General features: G+C 40.4%; 1 protein-coding gene across 2 annotated transcripts in view; it reads right to left on the bottom strand.

Moving 5' to 3' along the window:
• Positions 1 to 13754, bottom strand: part of NF1 (neurofibromin 1) — a 5218972-nt gene that overhangs the window by 4214618 nt on the left and 990600 nt on the right. For both annotated transcript variants that reach the window (XM_044054637.1, XM_044054636.1), the window contains exon 7: positions 9304 to 9379. In XM_044054637.1, the coding sequence (XP_043910572.1) occupies positions 9304 to 9379 (76 nt within the window). The remainder of the gene's footprint in view (positions 1 to 9303; positions 9380 to 13754) is intronic.

Genomic DNA, 13754 nt, shown 5'->3' on the forward strand with positions numbered 1-13754 from the left:
AACAGACCAAGCTGCTTTGTCAAGGATGGTCTGCACTTCTCCCCTCTAGTCTTTTGAATATTAGCTAAAACACTGTCCTTCCTCATAGTGCCTATTTAGGCAATGCCAAACTGAAAGTACTTCCGAAATAGCAAATTAAAACAATGAAAATCTGCACAATGTTAGGAGTCTAAACAAAAAAATCCACTCTCTGCAAGCTTTCCTCACCCTACAGAACGCTGACATCTGTGCAGTCACTAAGACATGGTTTAGAGCCACAAAGAGCACACTGGCAGTGTAAGAACAGAATGCCTTCCACATATTTAGACCAGTTACTTCACAGACGGGGATTAAAGATGGAGGTGTCTTGATTTACATCAAAAGTAAATATATCTCAAGGCTGGTCAGATAGGACAACGCACTTGAGCTTCTCCACATTCAAATTACCACAAGCAAAATCCCATATCACTTCCTTGCAGACTATAGGTTTCCAGTCTATGATCCAGGAAAGCCATAACATTTTTAAACTTTCTGGAAACATTCACCGTCCAACACAATACCACACTTATGGGTAACTAATTACCCCACTATTAACTGGGAATTATAAAAGACACCAAATGTACAGGCACAGAGATTCCTGGATTTTGTGAACAAACTCCCTGGACCAGACTGTCAACACACCAACCTAGGTGCTAACATGCTGGATCTGGTCCTCACTAATATGGGACAGTGCTGCACACCCCTAGTGTAATGTCTCCTCTGATAAGGTCAGACCACAAAATGGTCACTTTTGAAGTAAAAATACAATGTGGAACCCTAAAAACACAAACATTCAGGAACTACTCCAAAACTAACTTCTTGCAATTAAGTCATAATCTGGCAAAATGTCAAGCCTCCATAAACCCTGAGAACACTGCTGCCTATGTAGAACTGTTCACAGAATCTCTATAAACACGTTAACAGCTGCAGAGAGGCAGCTGTACCCACCATGAAGAAGTACAAAACTAACTCAAAAAACACACCTCCCTGGTGGAATCACATCATCAACAGGCTGCATGACAAAAGGAAGAAAATCATGGTAAAAATTAAGAGGTGCAGCACTCAGCAGGATAAAAGCACTCTCATCATACTAAACAACTCAGAGGACAAATAAAGCTTGCCAAATCCAAATTTGAGGTACATTTGGCCTCACAGACCAAGAACTACAAGGCATTATTTAGCTAGATCCACAACCTAAAAGGCAATAACAATTGGAAGCAGAGCTCATTGCTAATGGAGCCACTTCTACTGAGCCATACAGCAAACCTACTGGCCAACAAATTCAGCTCCAACTTTACCACTCTCACCTCCTCAACCTTCCCTCAGGAAATACCCTCAAATATAACTCTCCCTACCATCTCAGCAGGGAACAGGTCCTTAATGCTGCCCTCTAAGACCAACAAGCACTACATCAGTAGGCCCAAACAATATCCCTGGATACTTTTTAAACAGCATGAAACATGGCTCATCAGGCCCTCTGGAATTGCTACTTAACTGCAGCCTCCAAACAGGTTTCATGCCTAATGAACAGAGAACAGTCACACTTTGCACACAGGTGGGCCATCTACAGACCTGTAGGTCTTACTAGTCTCATATGCAAAGCCATGGTAAGAATTATCATGGAAATTATCAATGACGACATAGGAAACCTCCAAACACTGGACCCAACCTTATTTGATTTCAAAGGCAGGTCATGCCTACTCAATCTGATAGACTTCTATAAGAAGGTCACCAAAGCAATGGATGAGGGCAAAATGGTTCACACCGCCCAACTTGACCAGGCCAAAGCATTTGGCATAACACCCCATTGAGGCATTGTTGACAGACTCAAGAGGTTAGGTACAAACCCTTAAGTCACCCAGTGGATAAACAGCTGGCTCACAGATATGACCCAGGAAGTTTGAAATGGGGAGTCAACCTCTGCAGAGAGGCCATTCACAAGTGTAGTTCCTCAAGGATCAGTCCTGGAACCGCTGCTTTTTGGCATTTACTTCTCTGAAGTCAAGATCAATGTCAATGGGCTCTGGCAAACTAAATCTGCAGAAGACTGCAAATTAGGAGTTGTCATTGAATCCCCCACCCGACATAAATGTTCTCCAGGAAGAGCTAATACAGACAAATAACTGGTGCCAAATCCATGGACTAAAAATAAATGCTAAGAAATGCATAATGGTATCCTTTGGGAAGTCACCCACCCATGGAAACTATCATATTGACAACAAACCCCTAAGAGTTGACCCGGTAGTCATGGAATAGAGAAGACAGACAGTAATCTAGCCTTTGACCATCATGTGTCTACAGCAGTGATGAAATCATTCTATGTTGTGCAACTTATAAACAAAGGTATGGCACCCAAGTCTAAGGAAGTCACTGTTCCACTGTATTCATTCATTGGACCCATCATTGAGCACAATGCCCCCTTTGATATGTACCTAACCAGGGATATCCAACAACTGAACAGCCACAGACTTTCCTCATGAACAGAATACAGGGCATAAGTAGCATGTCCGATGCAGACCACCTCAAGGCTGTATCCCTGCATTCAGTCTCCTACAGGCTGTTGAGGGAGGTTCTACGCCTGGCACACAAGGCACTGTCAGATCCCCTCTGATGGGCCTCCTACATATCTGTAAAGCAAACAGCACCAGAATTACTCAATCTAAGACTTGAGCCTTGCCAGTGATAATAAATTGGACTTGGTAGAGAGACAGGCTTGTATCCCAGAGACCACCCCTTCTCTGGGATAGGCTCCCCATCCATGTGGAGCAGTTTTTCTCCCTAACCCAATTCAAGTGTAACTTGGAAAACTGGATGGGGAACAGGAGACTCATCCCTGGTTTGACTTTTACATCTATAATGGACACAGCCAGTCTGTACATGGCTCATCTCGCATGCTCCTGCATATACTTCTCAAGGGTACCACAACTTGTCAGAGATTTGAGCTGCATTGCGAGGCTTAAAAAGGCCCTTGTGGTCATCAGCCTAGTAAACTCCTACGAACGTCATCTAGCCATACATTTTCAGATACATCACTTTACCCCACAGAATCTCACAGATGCTGGAGCCTATCTAGCAAATGCATGCAAGGGTATGAAGCGCACACAATGCAAACACACCTACAGGGAATTCAAAAGATTACTAATTAACTTACTTCTTGTAATTGGGAGGGGAGATGAGACCACAGCACCCAGAAAATCTACGTAGATGGAAAGCATGCAGACTCTGAAACTGCCCCAGCTGAGGCTCCAACTGGAGGACTTCTTGTTACGAGGAGATAACATTACTCGTTGCACCACTGTGCTGCTGCCAATAAATGGTAAACTTTCTATGTACTACTAAGTTGTCCTTCTCTTCCTCAAATGTTGTTGTGTCTTTCGGCTTTTCCTGGTTAGGGGTCGCCACTGCGGGACTCCGAGCCGCTAATGATTGCCAGTAGATTTTTACGTACCGAGTTGCCAGCCCTGACCCACAACCTTCAATGAAGGTACGCCCATTCACGCACATCTCCACATAGAAGACGCTCTAGCTGAGAATCAAACTGGACAGCGTTGTACTGTGAGGCGACAACGCTTCCTCAAATAAAAGTAAGAATTAAACATCTTTAATGTTGCTTTCTCAGTGAATTTGGAAGGATGCTGCATAATGTACTTTTTTGGGCTTTTTGGGTAATCCACTAGCAACGAAAAATTAATCAAATGTTGAAACTCAGACTTTCGGTTTTCTACTACACTCCTTTGAAGTATAATAAATGATGATGAGGGGAGTTGGACCATTTTCCATTGTAAATTATAATTTGCAATTCTCAATACACAAACTTTTGATAAACATTTATTCATTTCTGTATACACATTTATTTAGTTCTGGCAGATTCTTTATTCTATGAACTATGATTTAGGACGGTTAACGTAGAACAGTGACACGTAGTTAGTGAACAAGTGTGCTAGCCTCTTATGAGGTATACCTTCAAAATGATTTCTCTAAAAAGGGGTATACCTCAGTCACCAATGACTTGGTCACCAGCTTCCTCCTAGGCCACAGCCTGGGGTCATTACACCAACTTAGATACTGCTGAAGCTCTGCCACAGGGACCAACTCCTAAATCTTTTCACAGAGAATTTTGTCTTTGTACAATGCAGGCAAATTTAACTTGAATCCTGTTGTGTATTAACCTAATCGTTAAATATGTGCTCAACTCTCTGGAAATTTGTTTTTAACACATACATTCCCCCCTCTCCCAACAGAGTTATCCTTGCACTTTACGGGCCACTTAAGTTGTTCACTGTCCTTTCTCTTGACCAATACATTGCACTGTATTTGCCAATAATTTCATCTTCCAGATTTCTACATTTAGAAAATGAAAGAAAGCCTTTTCTACTTTGTTCTGCCATGGTAATTGCTTTCTATTGCTAAACATTTATAACTCTGTCATACCTTGACCTGAGGGTTGAAGTTCACTACACTCAGCCTCGCTCCTTTACCCCATTCTCCTCTTACTCTATATTATTTCCTGCACACGCATAACACTTGTGACTCATTCTCCATAATTCTTCCAAACAACCTTACTACTATAATACATACACTCTTGTTTCTTTTTGTCTAATTCCCAACTTCCATTTAGCACCATTTCCAACTACCTTTCTCTCTCCCATACTGCTTTGCTATATATATATATATATATATATATATATATATATACATACACACACACACACACACACACACACACACACACACACACACACACACACACCACTCCCTAACAGCTCCTAAATATTCTACCTTCCCCAAATAAACCCTCACGTCTTCCTATTTTACTATATTCTCGATCTCTAGCCTTTTAAACTCCCCTACTCCTTAAAATTCCAAAGACACAAGGACAACTTAACTTTCTTCCTTCACGGAAAATACTTTTTTCCTACCTAGCCTCTATCATCTTTCAGACTCCACCACCACTAAACATCCTTCTATCCTGCAACTTTTTTCCCTCCTGAGCCCTACTTCCCCATTACCTGTCAACCACAACATACAGATTCCTTTATTTAATCATGCCACTACTCAGCTTACCATCTATTCTTCTCCAGCTACTCGGACATCTTTCATCCTAGCACGACTCTATAATAGCTTTCAGCATATCTCTAACTCTGTCCCAACCAACTATTCATACTTCCTCTCCCTACCCTCTCCACATACCACACCAAACCTATATAATGTCTCCCTCACCTTTACTCCAAATATAGAATATTTCAACTCAAATCAACACAAAACTAAATGGAAACATACTTTCCAAAAAACAAGTATCAATAATTCCGCATTATACTAGAATCCTTCTAAGAGATAATCACCCTAATCCTAGCCCCATCTATCACAAAGATCATCAAGACAATTCTCTTCCACACATTACTCAAACCCAACAGTCAACCCCAGCCTCAGTAATCTAACTTTTCTTACATAAATGTTAGAAGCATAAGAATAAAATTGCTGAACTACATGCCTGAAGTAACCAATATAAGTCTGATATTGTAGCTTTAACTGTAACTTGGCTTAAACTTGGCATAAACAATTCCGAAATTACACCTCCCAGCAATATCTTCCATCCGTAATGACCATATAAAGAGGAAGGGTGGTGGTATTGCTTTAATATTTCCCAACTACCACCACATTCTCCCCCAACAACAAACCAATACCAAAATTCAGTTCAGCAAAGCCTCTTATAACTTTCCTGAAATTAAACTATAAACAAATGCATTACTGTTCTTTACATCCAGTCATGCAAGAGTATAGCTATACTGGAAAATATCCTGCATTAGATATTGATAATTCCACAAGAAATACTACTACTAGGTGATGTGAATGTCAACTGGATAGACAGACTTTAACCCTCTACATTTAGCATGAATGTATCTGGTTTCACACAACTAACAGCTCCACACATTACAAAAAGACATCAAATTCCCTATTAAACTGGATCAAAGTATCAGACCCTAGTAAATATACCACCTCAAGTACAATGTGCAACTGTCTCAGTGATCATCACCCAATCTATACAATCAGACATCTCACACTTCCACTTAGGGCATGCTTATAAAGCATGAAACCTTTCCAGGTTTAACCCAGAAATGTTAATTACTAACCTGCCATCTATTAAACAGAACTTCATAAAAATCCGATGCTGCAAATGAATTCAATACAACTTTCCTGAATATCCTAAATAGCCTTGAACCTCCTATGAGAGAGACTGAAAACAAATAATGTAATTTGGCTATCCAAAAAGTAGAATGGTAATGCAGGTTAGAGAAAAAAGCATGGAAAGAATGGCAAAAATATAAAACACCACAGTATCCTGAAAACTTCAGAATGCTTCACAATCCTAATAAAATGCAAATTAATAAAAACAAAAAAGCTATACTATTATAACTTTCAGAATAGTAAGTAAACAACCCTAAAAAAAACTCTAGCCATTAAGGAAATTCTGCATCCCAGACAAATTCAATCCTAACCCCTCCACCAATAACTTATCACTCGAAAGTGCAATATAGTTCAACTCTTATTTTATAGACAGCACAACATCTCTAACCAAGGATATCCCAAAATCTAATCCTAACCCTGCCCAGCAGCCACGTATCACCACATCCACTTTCACCCACGTCCTATATTAAACTAGTTAACTCAAACCATGCTGTACTTCAGCTAATGACCTTCCAAGTGAATATCTTAAAATAGCAGTAGACAGCATTGCTTACCCGGTCTGAATCCTTAAAAATAGTTCAAGTCCAGAAATCTTACATTCCCTCTCTCTGGAAATTGTCACACATTATCCTTCTGCACAAAGTGGGAAATTAAAAAAACATCACTAACTTTAGACCTACAGCAATCTTAGTCCCCCACTTCAAAATACCAAGGAAAAAAAAAAAAGTATTCAAAAACAATTGTTAAACTATCTCCCCTGCAAGAACTCCTGGTCTCCCACACAGCATGGCTACTACCCTCCCTACAGTGCAAACACTGAACTTCTAACCTATATAGGTGCTGCCAATTAAGCTAGAAAACAGCAAAGTAGTCTTGTCCTTATTTCTAGACTTGTCTAAAGCCTTCAACATAGTTTGTCACAGCAAACTTCTACTTCAAATGTCCTCATTAGGTCTCTCTCAGCCCACCCTTCTATGATTCAATAGCTTCCTATCCAATAGGTGTCAGTCAGTGACATGGCACTTCACCCTCTCCCCAATACCTCCCAGTCTCCACTGGTGTACCGCAAGCCTCTATCCTTGGTCTCTTCCTCCTCTAACATTTTCATCAACACCCTCCACACAACATGCCTCTCTAATACAGTACGCAGATGACTCCACACTCATTTGCACATCTGACAACTTGGCACACCTCCAGAAAATTACCCAGGAAGCTTTAACAGCAACTGAAACAAGGCTTTGCAATGCACAGATCATGCTCAACCCTTGAAAAACAAACTACCTTTCCCCTGAACTCCTCTCCTATAAAAAAAAAAAAAAAAAAACTAAATTTGAAGTCCTCTCTCTCAATAATACAACTAGTGAAATCACTTCTCACAGCAAATTATTATGGACAATAGTGGAAGATAATCTTACATTTGACCTGCATATGCAAAATAATTTTGCATAAGAAAAACTCAAAAAACAAGAGATGTTTTATAAAGCCAAAAACTTTCTCACAGACACAACTAAAGCTACACTTGCCACCAATTATCCCATCCCACACTTGTTTAAGGTGCTCCCATCCTTACTAACCTTCAGGCATTGCAAAAATCAAAACTTGAACAATGCTGCTAAATCTGCAGCAAATACCCCTTTCAGGGCCCACCACTGTAGAACACTAAAAAGCCTAAATTGGTTAGTACTACTCCAATCAACTAACATATATATAGCTTCTTATCATATACACAACTATCCAGAATCCATATGCTTGCTCAGCACTAAACATTCTACACAACTACGTTCCTAGTCAGTCATTAGGATCCAATGACCAAAAACTCCTTCCATCCACTTCCATCCACAAACCTATCACATCTGCTGGGTACTGTCTGCACTCGTACTATATTGATAAGGCCTGGAAATCCTGATCTCTATCCATCAGGTCAATACCCTCCCATCCTTCAAAACCATTATGAAAAATTTCCTAGACAAAAATCTGGCTCTGTTCTTGCTCAACACCAGGATAAACTACATCTCTAAATATGAACAAATACATATTCATACCTTACATCTCCTTATTTTCCCTCCTTCACTCACTCGCTTACTTCTATCAATTTCTCTCCTCTGGCCTTCTCTGTAAGCATACCATATGCCTGTTTTTTTCTCTCACTTCGTATTGCAATTCCTGTTTGTATTCTACTAACTTATCTTTAAATTCTCTAGCCAATATTTCCATATTAAATCACTGGCATATAACTTGCATCTATTTTTAAGCAATATTTTCATATTCTTAAAATGTTTTGTAATACTTTTCAGCTTTTCTCTCTGGGTCTCCATGAAAAATGGGCTCCTACCCAGTCTGACTTTCTTAGTAATCAAATCTGAATGAATAAACAGCCAGCCAGCTCATCAGTGTTAAAACTACACACTATGCATAACAATCATAATTACCTAAAAACACTGTGCAAGGTAATAAACAAAGGAATAACACTATTTAATCAGAAAGTAACAACAAAAACTGATGCTGTTCTACCTAATGTTATGCCCAAAAATATGCGGTAAACTCATGAGCGGAAAAAAATGGTGCCAGGATGGACTGTGGAAGAGCACAAAAATGCTGCACAGATTCTGTAGGCTGGTAATAGTTCATTGGCTGCAAATGTATAAACCATCCAAATTGCTACAGACGTCTATTCTCACATCCGCCTTGCACTCTTACAAGAGCACATGCAGACATGCACATATGCTCACCCACCTCTGCAATGGGACTACAGATGAAATAAGTAGTCATTCAAATGGTACTACAGAAATTTCTCTCTCTACTATTCTCCCAGATACTAAAGGAAACACCTACCCCACCATTACAGTTACCAAACTACAACTTCAATAAACCAGTCGCTGCTGATATTTTTCCAATACAAGTCCAATGCTACAGTACTTTAAAGCAAGTCTACAGAGGTCGCACCTGTAAAAGGGATGCCTACATATAACGCAGTACATAAGCTATAACATCTTATTTCTGATCCAAATTACCAGTAAAGGTAAAGCAGCAAGCTTGTCACAGAAATATTCCTAAAGCTAATACAGTAAAACTTAAAAACAGCAGATGCAATTTTGTTACCTGCCATATCACTCTGTGGTCTCTGGTATAGCATCGTAAACTCATCTGGATAGTTCTCCACCCAATTCCAAAAGGCCTTAAAATAAAGCAAATAGTTAGAAACCCTTTAGATATACTTACAGCACCAAACCACGTTTAAACTTTTTAGCTATCAAAAGAAAGCAAAGCAGACATATATACATGTTATCTTCCCAAACAACTCCCCTACTGCACCTTAAAGTGCCACAAATATAAGAACTCAAAGCAATCTCAACAATCTTAAAACAAAAACATATTTACATTTTTAAACTTTAACAATGAAACAGATCCCAAATTTCACATGATTACAATATCATTTCTTCTTTCTGGAATTTTTACAATTGACTTTCTCTTACATCATGTCCCATTGTTTAAGCACTCTGTCACAAACTTTTGTATGTTTCTGGAAAATACTCCACTAGTTATGGCTTCTAGACTTGCTTCTAAAAAGGTACAGATTCACTCAATCAGTATCCAGAGAAATTCATGGAGAATTGCCATATCATCAGTACCAGCAACTCTGTGATGGAAATAGGCTTCAGGCACTGTAAAACTACCTGTAAAGGGTTAGAGTGCGGATGAATATTTTGCAGCTCCAAGGGAACACTGTCCATTGGTTAGGCATTATTTGATTCACAGCAAAAACAAGTTATAAAGTGTAAAGAGAGAGTTAAGGAGAGAGTGTCAATGCTCACATTAGGTCTCCACGCTAAATGAAGGAATATAAAGCCACAATTGCAACAATTATCCAGTGCAGAAAAGACAGCCAAACCCAAACATGCTTTATGTAAGTACTGCCAGTTAAAAACAAGTCACCTCTAAAAAAGGGACCCACCTTATGTTTGGGCACACTTGGCTACTCCAAGTAAAAAGCAGCCAGATTTAAGCCCTATGACACAAGTGACAGCACAGTTGTGTACACTTACCATAAATGTAGATGTTCGAGTGTATCCACTGTTGCAGTCATTACGTTAGGGTAATCTGCTGGCAGGTTGCCCTCAGTCGAACTGATTAACAAAGTCTTGGGTCCTGCGTCGGTTGCTGTCCCTTCTTCCACGACGTCAGGTCATCAGGGGTATAAAACATGCAGCTGACACCATTCCATCAGTTTTTCTTGCCCCAAGTGTCAGGTGCCCCCCAAATGGGGGAGCAATATATATATATATATATATATATATATATATATATATATATATATATATATATATACATATATATATATATATATATATATATATATATATATATATATATATATATATATATATATATATATAATTTAAAACACAAAACATATACTTCCAAACAAAAGCAAATACACCAAAAAGGCTTTTAATCATAGTAAAAGAAAGGAGAGGTATAGTTAGAGAAAACCCAGGGGCTGGAGGGAGGGTAACCAGGACTGCAACAGTGAATACACTTGAACATCTACATTTATGGTAAGTGTACGCAACTGTACTATGTTCTTCGTGTTTCACTGTTGCAGTCATTACATTTGGGTAGAATCCCAAAGCTATGGTTGGGAGGATGGGTTTATACAGCATTAGGAGCAGCTATACGGCCCTGCAGGACAGCAGTAGCAAAGCCAGCTCTGGATTTGGAGAAGAGAGGTAAATGGTAATGTTTGGTGAACGTATGAACTGAGCTCCAGGTAGCAGCTTCTAGAATGTCTCTGAGAAAGGCTGCAGAAGTAGATGCAGCCCTGGTGGAATGAGATCTGATCCCCTTGGGGATTGGTTTACCATGTTGAATATCGCAGAAATGAATACAATGGCTTATCCATTTGGAAATAGTCTGCTTTGAAATAGCCTTTCCCTCTGCCCCTGCAGCAAATGCCACCAATAGTTGTTCAGATTTTCTTAGGGATTTTGTCCTGTTTAAGTACCTTGTTCGGTGGATTGGGGAAGAAAGTTGGCAGATGAATGGTCTGATTAAGAGCCGCATTGGATACCACCTTAGGCATAAAGGATGGATTGGTCCTGAGAGCCATCCAGTCCGGATAAAAAATAATGAAAGGCTCCACTGCCATGAGAGCCTGTAATTCTGAAATCCTTCTAGCTGAAGTGACTGTTAAAAGGAAAGCGGTTTTCCAAGAAAGAAATTTTAGGTCCACAGTAGCAACTGGCTCAAAAGGAGGTAGAGTGAGTTTTTCCAAAACAAAATTGAGGTCCCATGCAGGAGTTGGTGCTCTCCTGGGAGGTCTTAAATTTTTGGACCCTCTGAGACACTGCTTTAGCAGAGGATGCTAGAAGAGGGAGGTTCTGTGTTGTAATGAGCTGAAACGGCAGAGGCATGATTTTTAAGGAAGAAAAAGATAGGCCCCTGTGAAGCATCTCAGTGAAGTACTGCAGAATCTGAGCAATATTGGGCATTGCTGTGCTTATTCCTTGTGACTGGTTCCAGGCACAGAATCTTTTCCAATTGTCAGCATAAGACTTTCTAGTACTAGGCCTTCTAGCCTCCAAAATGACATCCATCACAGGTTTGCTGAGAGATGCCAAGGGTGAAATTAGTTGAATAGCCACGCTGCAAGATTCAAAGTTTGGAGCGGAGTTGTGCAGAATTTGGTAGTTCTGCTGAGACGGTAGGTAAGGTGTCTGAGGCAAGTGCCACGGAGGAAGGTGTGGCACATTGTGCAGGAGTGGGTACCAGTGTTGGTGAGGCCAGTCTGGAGCAATCAGAATCATTTTTGGTTTGTCCTGACTTTTAGTAGGACTTTGGAGAGCAGAGGCAGAAGGGGAAACCATAGACTGATAGTTTTTTCCAGCTGAATGACAGAACATCCACTTTCCAAGTTTTTTGTGATTAATTCTTGTGCAGAATTTGTCCAACTGATAGTTCTGGGGTGAGGCAAAAAGATCTATGTCTGGGCTCCCCCATTTGCGTGTCAACATGTTGAAAACTTGTGGTTCCAGTTTCCATTTGTGTGGGTCCATAAGATTTCTGCTTAGTTCATCTGCCAGAGTATTTAGCTTTCCTGGCAGGAATTGAGCTCGTAGATGTATTTGACAAGTCAAGGCCATATTCCACAAGCCATGGCTAGTCTGAAAAAAGGGGTAGGAATGTGTACCCCCCCCTGCTTGTTTATGTACCACATGACTGTGGTGTTGTCTGTCTTTATCAGCAGTTGTCCTGGATGAAGGTAGTCCTTGAAGGCTGTCAGAGCATTCTGTACAGCTAGCATCTCTTTCTGATTGATATGTAGATGCATTTGATTTGGGCTCCATTTGCCATGAATGCATTACCCTGCCAGATGCGCCACCCCCCCCCCCCAAGCATAGTCTGATGCGTCTGCAGTTAGGGTTTGGGCAGCAGGGGGTAGAGTAAATCGCAGTCCCTTGCTTTGGTGGCAGGCCTCTGCCCACCATAGGAAATCTAGTTGCAGGCAAGGTATAATAGGAATCATTGTTTCCAGGCTGTGACAATGTTGACTCCATAAACTTTCGGTACCACTGAAGTGTCCTCATATGCAGTCTTGCATATGTAATTAGAAGAATGCAGGAGGCCATGAACCCCAAGGCCTGCAGAATTTGTCTTGCAAATAGCTGGGTTTTTATGGCCACCTGTTTGAAGTCAGTCATCAACTGAATTTGCTTTTCTGGCGTAAGGTAAGTCATCTGGGCAGTTGTATTCAAGTTTGCACCCAGGAATATAATTTTTTGAGAGGGTACCAGTTGGGATTTCTTTTCATTTATGGTGTACCCTAGACAAGTTAGAAACCTTTTTCAAACGCCAGATGCTTTAGAATAGTGTCCTTGTTTTCTGCTTGAATTAGACAATTGTCCGGGTATGGATACATTTGAATATTTCTTTGCCTGCAAAATGCAATTACTGGTGCCAGGCACTTTGTGAAGACCCTGGGTGCAGTAGATAAGCCAAAGGCAGTGCAGAGAACTGGTAATGCAAGTAGCCTGCTTTGAAGAGGAGGTATCTTCTGCAAGATTCCCTGACTGGGATATGCAGGTAAGCCTCTTTTAAGTCTAGAGTTGCCAACCAGGCATCTTTGTCTAGCACAGGTAGTAACTGTTGAAGAGTCAGCATCTTGAATTTTGGAATGTCCAGAAATGTATTTAGAATGTATAAGTCCAGAATTGGATGCCATGATTTGTCTTTTCTGGTTACCAGGAAAAGTCTTGAATAGAAACCTTGTCCCTTTTCCTCTTCTGGTACTGGTTGAATAGCCCCCATATTCATGAGGGACATAACTTGCTTCTGGGCCTCTGCCCACTGATTTGGAGGCAGATCTGGCCATCCGTTTGGGATAGGCAACGTGTGGAAATGAAATCTGTATCCCTAGGATACTATATTTAAAACCCATTTGTCATGGGTAATCAGTTGCCAGTTTCGTGCATTAAGTGCCAGCTTTCCCCCCAAAGGGGAGGCCAAAAGTGCTTGGTGATTATAGAGGAAAGTCATTGAGACTGTTTACCATA

This window comes from Protopterus annectens, chromosome 13.part0 (assembly GCF_019279795.1).
Source record: "Protopterus annectens isolate FY-2018-M chromosome 13.part0, PAN1.0, whole genome shotgun sequence".
Lineage (NCBI taxonomy): Eukaryota > Metazoa > Chordata > Ceratodontiformes > Protopteridae > Protopterus > Protopterus annectens.